Genomic DNA, 14,033 nt, shown 5'->3' on the forward strand with positions numbered 1-14,033 from the left:
TTATATTTACCAAGCCATTTAAGCTATAAACCTGTACGTCTTTGGAGCATGGAAGGAAACCAAAGATCTTGGGGAAAACCCACACAGGTCATGGGGAGAACGTACAAACTCCGTACTGACAGCACCCGCAGTCGGGATTGAACCCGGGTCTCCGGTGCTGCATTCGCTGTAAGGCAGCAACTCTACCGTTGCGCCACTGTGATCTACCCTTCCCTCTCAACCCCATTCTCCTGCCTTCTCCCCATAACCCCTGACACCTGTACTAATTAAGAATCTGTCAATCTCTGCCATAAAAATATCCACTGACATGACCTCCACAGCCTTCTGAGGCAATGAATTCCACAAATTCACCACCCTCTGACTAAAGAAATTCCTTCTCATCTCCTTTCAAAAGGTGCGTCCTTTCATTCTGAATCTAAGGCCTCTAGTCCTAGACTCTCCCACTAGTGTAAACATCCTCTCCACGTCCACTCTGTCCAAGCCTTTCACTATTCTGGATTTTTCCACGAGGTCCCACATCATCCTTCTAAACTCCAGCGAGTACAGGCCCAGTGCCGACAAATACTATTGAAGGGAAAACAACATATTTGTGTAGACGTTGTGCAGAAAGAAGGAACTGCAGATGCTGGTTCACAAAAGGACACAATGGGTGACACAGTGGCACAGCGATAGAGTTGTTGCCAGAGACCTGGGATCGATCCTAACTACGGGTGCTTTCTGTTTGAACGTTCTCCCTGTGACTGCATGGGTTTACTCCAGGTGCTCCGGCTTCCTCCCACTTTCCAAAGGCGTGCATGTATGTCGGCTAATTAGCTTTGGTAAATTATACCTAATGTGTAGGATTGAACCAGTGTATGGGTGATCGATGGTCGCCGTGGACGTAGAAACATAGAAAATAGGTGCAGGAGTAGGCCATTCGGCCCTTCGAGCCTGCACCGCCATTCAATATGATCATGGCTGATCATCCACCTCAGTATCCTGTACCTGCTTTCTCTCCATACCCCCGATCCCTTTAGCCACAAGGGCTACATCTAATTCCCTCTTAAATATAGTCAATGAACTGGCCTCAACTACCTTCTGTGGCAGAGAATTCCAGAGATTCACTAAGAGTAAAAAATGTTTTCTCATCTCAGTCCTAAAAGATTTCCCCTTTATCCTTAAACTGTGACCCCTTGTTCTGGACTTCCCCAACATCGGGAACAATCTTACTGCATCTAGCCTGTCCAACCCCTTAAGAATTTTGTAAGTTTCTATAAGATCCCCCCTCAATCTTCTAAATTCTAGCAAGTACAAGCCGAGTCTATCCAGTCTTTCTTCATATGAAAGTCCTGACATCCTAGGAATCAGTCTGGTGAACCTTCTCTGTACTCCCTCTATGGCAAGAATGTCCTTCCTCGGATTAGGAGACCAAAACTGTACCCAATATTTGGTGACCGTTGGAGACTTGGTGGACCGAAGGGCCTATTTCCACATTGTATTTCTAAACGAATAAAACAAAGACACAAAGTGTTGGAGTAATTCAACGAGTGAGGCAGCGTTTCTGGAGAAGATGGGTAGATGAGATTTTGGGTCATTGTATCCATGCTCTCCAGAGATGCAACTCTGCTCTTTGTACTCGAATCTCCGATGGTCATAGTACTCCCTGCAACAGTGCACCTGTAATCTTTGTTTGCATTAGGTTGTGTGGGATTTTACTTTGAGTACTCGTATTACCGCGGAAACAGTCAAATGTGCATGTTGTAAACTGTCTTGGGTTTCCTCTATCAGCTTGACGTGCGAGTTATATTTTGACAGTGCAAAGCCACCTAGGGTGATCGAGGAACTATTGCAATTGTAACCAGATCCTGGAGCTAATCAGTCTGCTGCAATAGAGGAGCTACACAGTCAGATCAGCATCTGTGTAGAAAAGGAAAAGGTTGACTTTTCAGGTCGGAAACCCTTCTTCGGCTGGTTTGAGTCAGAAGTTACTGGACTCTGTAAGTCTGCTGAGTTACTCCAGCATTTTGTGCCCATCACTGAGCCAGAGTGTTAGCTGAAGCTCTTTGCACCAACCTCCCTACAGTGGGACTGGCCAGAGGAGTCAGCGACTTGAATCCTAACAACTGAGCTCTAACTAAATGACATGAGAGTTGAAGATTGGCACTGTTGTAGCTGCTGCTTCACAGAGCCAGGGGCCCAGGTTCGATCCTGACCTCGCGTCTCGTCCGTGTGGAATTTGCACGTTCTCCCTGTGACCGCGTGGGTTTCCTCCAGATGCTCCAGTTTCTCCCCCCGCACCCTAAAAAGTTGTGCGGGGTTTTAGGTTAATTGGCCTCTGTAAAACTGCCCTTAGTGTGTAGGGAGTGGATGAGAAATTGCGATAACATGGAACTAGTCTGAACTTGTGATCAATGTTTGGTGTGGACTTGGTGGGCCAAAGGGCCTGTTTCCTTTTTCTTTTTCTTTTTTTTTCTTTCTTTTTTTAAAATTATTTTTATTAGAAGTACGGTAAATTACAATAATACACAACACATATATCTTAATACATTTTTTGTACCGCTTCATTTTTTTGAGCTTTAAGAAAAAGATAGAAGTAAGGAAAGTAAAGAAAGTGCGCAAGAGTCGTGAAGTGCAAGAGAGTGTTGGGAAAAGAAAGCCCCTTAGAAAAGAAGTTAGAGAAGGAAGTAAAGTAAGAAAGTAGACCCTAGAAAAGAAAGAAAAAGAAAGTAGGAACATTCGCTCTATTATAACATTAAACTCCGCAGAAAGGGGACTACCAACCAAGTCTGTTTTTGTTGTTTTACCTCCCATTGCCAGGTCCTGATACCACTTATTTATTTATTTATTTTAAAAATTACTGTTGCACCTCATGCTTGTAATAGGTCCATAAACGTAGACCACGTCTTTTGGAATTGGTCTGCTTTACCTGCTAAGAGGAATCTCATCTCTTCCAGATGTAATGTTTCCAACATATTTGATGTCCACATTTTTATTGTTGGTGTGGGCGCATTTTTCCAGAATTTAAGTACAGGTATGAGCTTTTTTCCCATTATTAGCCCGTAATTGAATAAATTCTTCTGATACACGTTTAATTCAGGGATACCTTCCGATATTCCAAAAATGATCCATTCTGGTTTTGGTACCAGTTTTATTTTAATTAATTTTGAAAAAATATCAAATATTCCATACGTGTGGAATTTGCACGTTCTCCCTGTGACCGCGTGTGTTTCCTCCAGATGCTCCAGTTTCTCCCCCCGCACCCTAAAATGATGTGCGGGGTTTTAGGTTAATTGGCCTCTGTAAAACTGCCCTTAGTGTGTAGGGAGTGGATGAGAAATTGCGATAACATGGAACTAGTCTGAACTTGTGATCAATATTTGGTGTGGACTTGGTGGGCCAAAGGGCCTGTTTCCATGCTGTATTTCTTAGCTGAACTAATTTAAACAAACAAACAATATGTGAAGTGCTTTTTATCCTGTCTACCTTATGTGTTGCTTTGCACATATGATCCAGTGATAATTATATTCTTAATGGTACACCATAGATGATGGTAATTAAAAGAAATACAACGTAGATATAGGACATTGTGCGAATAAAGTATGGATCAGATTTTAAGGTGAGGGGGGGGAAAGATTTAATAAGAATCTGAGGGGCAACCTTTTTTACACAAATATAGTAGGTATATGGAAAGACCTGTCGGAGGAGGTAGTTGAGGCAGGTAATATCACACCATTTAAAAAACATTTGGACAGGTACATTGTTACGACAGATTTTGAGGGAAATGGGCCAAACGCTGGCAGATGGGACTATTGTAGGTGGGGCATCTTGGTTGGTGTGGGCAAGTTGGGCCAAAGGAAAACAGGACTCTACAAGAAATAAAAGGGAGTTGTCACTCAGTTTTTTTTAATTGGACTACTTGAATTATCACAGCCTATTGTAATGTTTTTTTTTGGGACACTTTCTTACAGTTGTCTTTGGGACACTTGGAGATGCTCTTCTCAAAATGCTGCTTTAACATTGTTAGTTTCTTGGGAAATTCCAAGCCATTCTCCTGGTGTACATTGTGTATTTCTGGTATATAAACATTTTCCTGTGACGCCAGCCATGTCATTTATACGTTTGGTTATAGCTCCGTTGTTGGGATTCAAGTCTCCGAGTCCTCTGGCCAGTCCCACTGTGTAGGGAGGTTGGTGCATAGAGCTTCAGCTTACACTCTAGTTCAGCGATAGGCACAAAAATGTTGGAGTAACTCGGCAGACTTACGGAGTCCAGTAACTTCTGACTCAACACGTCTGAGGAAGGGTTTCCGAGTTGGAAAGTCACCTATTCCTATTCTCCAGACGTGCTGCCTACACATGGGGAGGTGTTGTATGGGCTAGGGACCCTTCTTCAGACACACTTCTTGCTGTACACTCTAGTTCAGCGCTTTGGCAGTGCAGCACTGCCAGTGGTGCCACCTCATGAGATACAAAACCAAGGGCCCACCTTCTCCCTCGGGTAGTTTGCGCCATCTTGAAGTGGGCAGGGAATCTATCGCTGCTGTCTGATTAATTTCTACCCTGAACGAACATCATCACAACATTATCAGGTCTTTATTCCCTGCATTGGCACCAGGACCACGGGGCTTTATGGCCAACTGCAGCTGGGACTTAGAACATGGCGTCAAACTTGGTGTACCTTGTGTATGGTCTCAGTGGGCTATTTCTATGCACCTGGCTTGTGCTTAATCTAGAATTGTGCCTATGTATGGTTATAATTTACTGAACTTGTGCGAAAAAAAATGTCACTATACATCAGTAGATATGATAATAAAGTCTAGGGTGAGTGTGGGACTAGAGGTCATAGCCTCAGAATTAAAGGATGTTCTTGTAGGAAGGAGATCAGTAGGAATTTCTTTAGTCAGAGGGTGGTGAATCTGTGGAAGACTGTGGAGGCGAAGTCAGTGGATGTATTTAAAGCAGAGATAGGTACTGTAGAAGGTACACAAAATTGCTGGGGAAACTCAGCGGGTGCAGCAGCATCTATGGAGCGAAGGAAATAGGCGACGTTTCGGGCCGAAACCCTTCTTCAGACTTCTTCAGATAGGTACTGTAGAATCTTGATTAGTACGGGTGTCAGCGGTTATGGGGAGAAGGCGGGAGAATGTGGATAGGAGGGAAAGATAGATCAGCCATGATTGAATGGTGAAGTAGACTAGATGGGCCGAATGGCCTAATTCTGTTCCTATCTCTTATGATCTTATGATAGAACAAATGAACCATTGATTGAACCTTGCATTGAAGTATTTTAGCAAATCAGTTTATCATTTTATTTGGATAAAAATTCTGATTTTTGACCGTTGAAGTCAAGAATCATGAGTGTTTTTTTGTCATGTGTCCCAGATAGAACAATGAAATTATTACTTGCTGCAGCACAACAGAATATGTAAACATATTACACCATAAACAATATAATAAACATGTGAGAATCCAAATACACATATATATAGATCATATTTAGACAAAAATGCTGGAGGAACTCAGCGGGTGAGGCAGCATCTATGTAGCGAAGGAAATAGGCAACGAAGGAAATAGATCACATATTATATATATATACATACACACACACACACACACACTCAGACAGGCACTCAGACAGGCACGCAGACACACACTCAGACACACACACACACTCAGACACACACACACACTCAGACACACACACACACTCAGACACACACACACACACACACTCAGACACACACACACACACACACACACACACATATCACACACACACACAACAAACAATAATAGTGCAATAATAACAATAATAGTCTTGTCCTCACAGTCAAGTCTTTGTCCTCATTTGAAGTTTCTAGGTTGGAACATGTGCACTGATGGACTAAAGTGTTTTGATTTTCATAATTCACTCACAAATTCAATAAGGGGAACCCTGAACCCTAGTGGCGAACACTGCCCAATCCATCTCAAATACTGACCTCCCCACCATTAAACGGATCGATGGGAGTCACTGCCTCAAAAAGGCAGCCAGTGTCATCAGAGACACAAACCATCCTGGCCACACACTCATTTCACCCCTGCCAGGGGTGGGAGAGGGGGAGGGGGAGGGGGCGGGGGAGGGGGAAACTTTTTTTCAATCTCTCACCTTGCCGGAGTTGCGATTGTTTTCCGGATCATATCTCCGGTCACTCTGCGGGCTAACATCGTGGAGCTGGAGGCCTTGCTCGGGACTGACTTTGAGCCCCACCGCGTGGAGTTACCATCGGAGCCGATCCCTTGCCTGGCATCGACGCTCCAACCGCGGCCTGCGGACTTTAACATCAAGGAGCTCGCTGTCTCGGGTAAGAGACCGACATCAGGAAGCTCCAAAAGCCGCACGACGTTCGACTAGCCCCGACCCGGGGTAGATCGCCCCGATGCAGGAGCTTGATCGCCCCGACGAAGAGGCCGTCTGCCGGTTACGGGAGTAAGATCGTCCCGTCAACGGAAGGTGACCACTGGAGGACAAAGAAGGGAGAGATTTAACTTTTTTTCGCCTTCCATCACAGTGAGGAATGTGGAGGAGTCACTGTGGTGGATGTTTATGTTAAAATGTATTTTATGTGTTCTGTCTCTTGTTATTGGTATGACTGTGTGGCAAATCAACTTCCTCGTATATCGCAAAACATACTTGGCTAATAAAGTATGATAATGATTTCTTTATAATTGCATCAGTGTGCTAGCTCATACTCAGTGGCAAGGCGCACTCCATGAAGATGTCTTTCCCTCTTCTGTTTTGCCCTTTCCCCTTGTTCTTTAATCCTACCTTATATATTTTATTCAGGGTATTCATATCAGAATTGGGAAAGTGAGGGATAGGATTGGCATTAGACTTGGTGGGCTGAATGGCCTCCTACTATGTCGTAAAGGAATACAGAAGCACCTGGCGACCTCATATTGGGAACAGTCTCACTATTCATTTCTATCCAGTTGTTGGGAGTTCATCCAAATTCTGTATTACTGGAAATCAAAGGAGAAACATGATGATTAAAGCTCTTCAAAGTGTTCTTTTAGTTCAGAGATTGCACATTCTCCCTACGACCATGTGTGTTTCCTCTGGGTTAATTGACCTGTGTAAGTAGCAATGTTACAACATTTTGAGATTTTAAAAATCAAGTCTGTAATTTATCCCATCAGATAAAGCATAAAAATAAGTTTAATTTGACACCTAATTCACTTTCATATCTTCAGTATTAAAAAAGTTATGGCCATTTTCATACTCGGAAATTGGCATCTTGTTCCCTATTGCTTTTTCATTGACTTAACACAAAAGCTGTGATCGAGTACAGTCAAAATCCCATCATTTTCTTAAAAATTAAGAGAACTGAAAGAAATTTTCAGTTATTATAGATTGAAGCATTCTGAAACAAATATGAAACAATCTTACTTAGATTACTTGAAATTAAAGCATATAATTAGTTAGTTACCTAATTGTAGCTAATTACAAAATTCAATTACTAGATCTAAACATCTATCCATTTCTTAAGAATAGATTAACATTTTTAAATAACCTAAGTGTCCAAATAACATTCACACAAGAATTCAGAATATAACATAATTTTTAAATCTCATTGTCATGGGTTTATAGGTCAAATGGAAGGAATTTAATGTTTAATACCTGTAAATTAATGGCCATTTAAATCAGCATGCGAGTGGGTTTTTCTGGAACGCGATCAATTGGAATGTTGCGGTTGCGGTGGATTTAAACCCGTATCGGCAGCAAAAACACTGCCGGTTCGTTCGGGGGAAAAAATCACCGTTTCGCTACTTAAAATGTGAATTAAATGCATCTTAAGAAACACTTTTATACATAAAAATAAACAACTTTCTTTTACCTGTCCCCTACGTAAAATCCGTCCCCGTTGTCGGCGTTGATGGCTTCAGAAGCTGATTTTAAAATCATTCCAGCGATTAACTTGTCGGGCGATTTAAAAAAAAAAACACACAGAACGGCTGTCGGAACGATTCTTCAGCAAAAACCTGCACTCCAACAAATATAATCCAGGAACATGTCGGATAAAACCTCGTTTTATCCCCGCCCCCCCCCCCCCCCTCAAATGCGCCAAAATCGCGCACACGGCCAGTGGCAGAATTGCAGTGCCGCTGAAGGTAAGTATTGTAACATACCTACTGTAAGATTGCCCCTAGTGTGTAGGATGTGGATGCGAAAGTGGGATAACATGAAACGAGTGTGAATTGTTGATCCATGGTTATGTTGGGCGTTTCCATGTTGTATATTTTAATCAATCAATCAATTGATCAACCAATAAGTCAATCAATCGATCGATCAATCATGATTTTTAATTACTATTGAGCAAACTAGTGTAATAATTACTATCTTCCACTTGCCGTTTAGTTTATTTAACTATCGTGGTTTTATGCCTGATTGTGGTTTCTCCATTCTTTTGATGTTCTAGGTGCTGACGATGGGAATATAAACAAAATAAAGTCCCCAATTACCAACCGAGAACACTGAAAACCCGCTGCTAAACGCACTAGATTTTTGTGTGTGTTCAAGAAGAACTGAATGTCAGATCCCCAAACTCAAGGCTCCAAATTTGGACAGCGGTTCTTAATCTTTGTTTCATCGCACTCGGTGTGTTCGCTGGTGGAAGGCGTTTAAGATTGGAGGAAGGATGGATGATGCGTTCAGGGACAGGACTACCCTGGTGAGGGGCGCCAAAGACATTGCCAAAGAAGTTAAGAAGCAAACGGTGAAGAAGACCAATGCCGGCGGTGACTATGCGCAGGGCGAGTACACCAAGACAACTTACGCCAACTTTCAAGACGACGAGGGCTACAACTATGGCAAAGCGACTCACGGAGAGGGTCCACCAGAGGACGAGGGCTCCAGTGATGCCACAGAAGGGCACGACGAGGAGGATGAGATCTACGAGGGGGAGTACCAGGGGATCCCAGACACCAGCCAGAGGAAGGAGAACCAGGTCGCCATTGGGCAACTTGTCTCGGACGACTACAAGGACCGCGAAGAGCTGGACGCCGAGAGGAGAGCTGACGAAGAGGAGCTGGCCCAACAGTACGAGCTGATCATTCAGGAGTGCGGCCATGGCCGCTTCCAGTGGGCACTCTTCCTTGTGCTGGGATTGTCCCTCATGGCTGATGGAGTGGAAGTGTTTGTGGTGGGTTTTGTCCTGCCGAGTGCCGAGACAAATATGTGCGTAGAAAACTCCACCACTGGATGGCTGGGTGAGTAACCCTTTGTTGTATTTTTCCTCTGAAGAATGTCAGCTTAAGCTATAGATTTTGCAGCCCCCTCATTCAGTTTTATGATTCGAATGTGCCCTTATCTAATATTACACTGGCTTTCCATTCAAAGAAAGTTTTTCCAAAAAATAAGAAAATGTAACTTGTTCGTGGTTGTTCAGGAACAAAGTCGGAGGTACAAATAGTAGATTTTAGACTTTTGACTAGAGCATAAAAGTGATCTAATCCTGCAGTTGGTTTCCTGTATTATTGACGGGCAAATGAAATGCATTTTAAAAGGTAACAATTATTTGTAATCTTTACTACGTTTGAGATCATAAAATATGGTCAAATTAATGCTGATGAGTACCACAATTATAGAACATTGATGTCATCATGCAGACGTATTATGATTCTTTCAAATATAAATTAAGTTACTTGAAGTTAAATTAAGTTTTCAGTGTGCAGATGGTTCAAAATGAATTATCTCCTGTTGTTAAGATGTGCCTCATTGATCTAGTTAACTGTGAGTCGGGGTGGAGTGACAGAAGTTAGGATACTATCCTGATTTCTAAAAACCTCGATCGACCTCCTTTGCATTAAAATGAGGGATGCTTAGTGCCTTTTCCTTGGAAAATCAAGGGGGGAGTCTCTGGTGCAGAAACGAGGAACTGCAGATGCTGGTTTGCAAAAAAAGGTGGACTAACTCAAGCAGCATCTCGGAGAACATGGATAGATGGACGTTTCGGGTCTGAACCCTTCTTTTTACTGAAGAAACCCCTGCAGCCCTGCAAGAAGATGACATCCCAACTACAATCAGTCTGAAGAAGAGTTTCGACCCGAAACGTCACCAATTCCTTCTCTCCATAGATGCTGCCTCACCCGCTGAGTTGCTCCAGCATTTTGTATTACCCTCGATTTTACCAGCATCTGCAGTTCTTTTTTAAACATGTTGCCTGACCCACTGAGTTACCCCTGCAATCAGGGTCTTCATAAGTTCATACGGTACAGGAGCAGAATTAGGCCAGTTGGCCCATCAAGTCTACTACGCCATTCAGTCATGGCTAATCTATCCAACCCTTTCAACCCCATTCGCCGGCCTTCTCCCCGTAACCCTTGACACCCATAATGATCAAGAATCTGTCAATCACCACCTTCAAAATATCCTCCGCCACCGTCTGTGGCAATGAATTCCACAGATTCACAACCCTCTGACTAAAGAAATTCCTCCATCCATCTAACTTTCTTAAAGTTACGTCCTTTTATTCAGAGGCTATGGCCTGTGGTCCTTGACTCTCCCACTAGTGGTGCATTGTGTTCCAGAGCTGGGCTGTAATTAGACATAAACTCCATTTTGTACCCCAACATTGCTTTTCATTTCCATTTCTCTGGAAAGGTTCAGAAATGCTGGGATTAGTTTAGTCTAGTTTACTTTAGAGATACAGCACGGAAACAGGCCCTTCAGCCCACTGACTAGTCCGCACCAACCAGCGATCCCCCCCACACTAACACTGTCCTATGCACACTAGGGACAATTTACAATTTTTACCAAGCCAATTAGCCTACAAACCTGTACGTCCTTGGAGTGTGGGAGGAAACCGGTGATCCCAGAGAAAACCCACGCAGGTCACCGGGAGATCGTACAAATTCCGTACAGACGGTACCCGTAGTCAGGATCAAACCCGGGTCTCTGGACCTGTCCGACTTTCACGACCTAATTCTCGACCTTTTTTTACTCGTGGACGTTTTTCATCAGGCTAGAAAAACGCCCCGACCTACTTGAGTACCCGAAACGCCACGAGTACCTACGACTAGCATCACGACCTACCTACGACCTCGTGACGACCATGCTGCGAGTATGAATCAAGGGCAAACTCGGCAGAGGTCGTGAATTAGGTGGTGAAAGTGGGACAGGCCCTTAAAGCAGCAACTCTACCGCCACACCACCCTTGATTACTTTTGATATTGTAAAAAGCTCCGGTTCCAGGCTTCTTTTGTATCCCCTTTACGTTCGATCATGTGGTGTCACGGTTTCTCCCTTTCCTCTTCTCCAGCCCTGATATTGAATCAGCGATCATCACAGGCTAGGCAACTGCACAATCACAACAGTTGTGGCAACACCGTGCCCATGATACTAGCCATTGCAATCTAGGAAATTGTGAGTTCGAGTCCAATTACGGTAATTTGCCAATTTAAATTAATTGAATCTGCCGATGTGCCGACATCCTGTTGGATGAAAGCTTCGAAGCCGACAGGATCCGTCTGGCTCTCCAATGTCCTTCATTAAGAGAAAGCTGCCACCTCTCTTCAGTCTGGCGTACGTGTGGCACCTGCTCTGCACTCCCTGCGATTGATTCTCGGTGCCTTCGGGGAAACTGGAGAAGGCCAATGAACACGTATGTTCACAGAACATTGCGTAGCTAATGTGAAACCTAATTAGCTGATGGGTATTTCTGCAAGTACCTTGCACCATTCATGAAGATAAGTGCAAAGACTGCACAAATATTGCTGAGGGTTATGGAAAGGATGCAGAATTGCTAATGTCGCAGGGAAACGTACATCGATGTATCAATGAAAATAAACCATGGTGCGATAATTAGATTAACTGGAATGGTCTAGGGTGTTCAATACTAATGAAATAAGCATCCTTTAAACAAAGATGCTACGAATGAGCTCAAAGTGCGATTATAGTTATAGTCTTGACCTCTGCTTCAACTATGATGCTTAATATTCATACCTGGTAATATTCTTAGTTTGGTTTGTGGTAAAAACAAAAATATATTGTTTTTGTGACACATTGTTCCTCAAATAAATAATACAAAGTACTTGTTTCCTTTATTTAGTGACTAAATGCAGCACGGTAGTTCTTTTATTCATTATGCATCATGCCCTTTTGTACCCCAACATTAAAACGCGTCTGAATATCGATTTAATCTGATATGTGGGACTGTATAAATTCACAGTCGTAAAAATATGTTTTCATCATTAAAAACTCTTTAACATCAGTAAGAATTAAAAATATTGCTCCAAATTTCTCTAATGTTCAATGTTTTGAACAGTGGCGCAGCGGTAGAGACCCGGGTTTGATCCTGGCTACGGGTGCTGTCTGTACGGAGTTTGCACGTTCTCCCCGTGAGCTGCATGGGTTGGTTTGTAGGTTAATTGGCTTGGTATTAATGTAAAATTGTCCCGAGTGTGTGCAAGGAAATGTTAATGTGTGGGGATTGCTGGTCGGTGCGGACTCAGTGGGTTGAAGGGCCTGTTTCCGCGCTATATCTCTAAACTAAACTAAACCACAAATGCAAATGAAGTCATGGAGCAGGGTGAATCTGTCTGCAGTGAATAATCGAACATGACAGGCCAAGGGAGTTTGATTAAGAACACTGAAAGCTGTTTTAATCCTTAAAGTGCTCCGGGTATGTGGCTAAGCGCGTGGATGTTAATTCATGTCCCTGGCAGCCAATCTCGGCAAATCCTTTCTGCAAATGCACTCTGGGATGATATCAGCTCCCACTAATCATCTCAGTCAGGAAATAAACAGAGAGGAAGTTGAGCAGAATGCTGCTTCCCAGCAGAAGGTGCACAATGCATCACAGCTTGGTTTGGGAACAGCTCCATCCAAGACCGCAAGAGAATTGTTTACGCGACCCTGACCATCACACAGACCAACCTCCCTTGCATTGACTCCATGTGCACTTGGTTTAGATTTTTAAGTAAGTAAGTTTATTGGCCAAGTATTCACATACAAGGAATTTGACTTGGTGCTCCACCCACAAGTAACAACATGACATACAGTGACAGTCACAAATGACTCAGAAAACACTAAACATTAATCATAATAAAACATTCATGATAAAACACCATTGATCAAGCATGTGAACCAACAAAATACCAGATCAAAGGGAGGCTTCAGATTTTTGGCAACGACTCATGGATAAAAGCTGTTTTTATGTCTGGCTGTGGCAGCTTTGACAATCCGGAGTCGCCTTCGATCCATTGGCCTACCGAGTCCACGATGACCAGCGATCCCCACAGTAACACTGTCCCACACACACTAGGGACGATTTGCAAATATACCAAGCCAATTAACCTACAAATCTGTATGTCATTGGAGTGCGGGAGGAAACCAGAGCTCCCGGAGAAAACCCACGCAGGTCACAGGGAGAACGTACAAACTGCACAGGGACAGCACCCGTAGTCAGGATCGAACCTGGATCTCTGGCGCTGTAAGGCAGCAACTATACCGCTGGGCCACCACCTGCCACTTCATGCTGCCCCACCCCGGCCACTCCCACTTCTCCCCTCTCCCATCAGGCAAGCAAACAATAATATTACAAAAAGACAAAATCAATGCCCCTCAAGTCTATGTAGTTCAGAGCCTATTTGGAGGTTGCAGTATTTAATAGCCTACTGGCTGTAGGGAAGAAGCTGTTCCTAATCCTGAATGTTACAGATTTGGGCTCTTCCTATACCTTCTTCCTGATGGTGGAAGTGAAATGAGAGTGTGGCCAGGGGTGGTGTGAGTCTCTTGATGATGCCCGGCTGCCTATTTGAGGCAGAAAAACCCTGTAAATCCCTTCGATGATGGGGAGGTTTCAACGGCTTTTTATGGTGAGATGAGAAATGAGAACTTGATGAGAAATGTGACTCTGGAGAAGGAGCTCATCCTTGTTGATGAGGTCTTCTCGATGAGAAATGTGTCCAGTTCTGGGTCAACATCGGCGGTCACTCGAAACGAGCATGACTGTCCTCTCCTCTCCATAGGGCCGTCTACTTGTGGGTCTGCAGATGTCTGTCGAGGCCAATCCG

At 43.6% G+C, this 14,033-nt stretch overlaps 1 protein-coding gene across 1 annotated transcript in view; it reads left to right on the top strand.

The window, feature by feature from the left end:
- Positions 1-9,274, top strand: part of LOC116971226 (synaptic vesicle glycoprotein 2C-like) — a 44,775-nt gene extending 35,501 nt beyond the window's left edge. Inside the window, exon 2 of the mRNA XM_033018211.1 lies at positions 8,438-9,274. Coding sequence (XP_032874102.1) covers positions 8,657-9,235 — 579 coding nt within the window. The 5' untranslated portion in view covers positions 8,438-8,656 and the 3' untranslated portion in view covers positions 9,236-9,274. The remainder of the gene's footprint in view (positions 1-8,437) is intronic.
- Positions 9,275-14,033: the final 4,759 nt, after the last annotated feature.

The sequence above is a fragment of the Amblyraja radiata genome, chromosome 3, assembly GCF_010909765.2.
Source record: "Amblyraja radiata isolate CabotCenter1 chromosome 3, sAmbRad1.1.pri, whole genome shotgun sequence".
NCBI lineage: Eukaryota > Metazoa > Chordata > Chondrichthyes > Rajiformes > Rajidae > Amblyraja > Amblyraja radiata.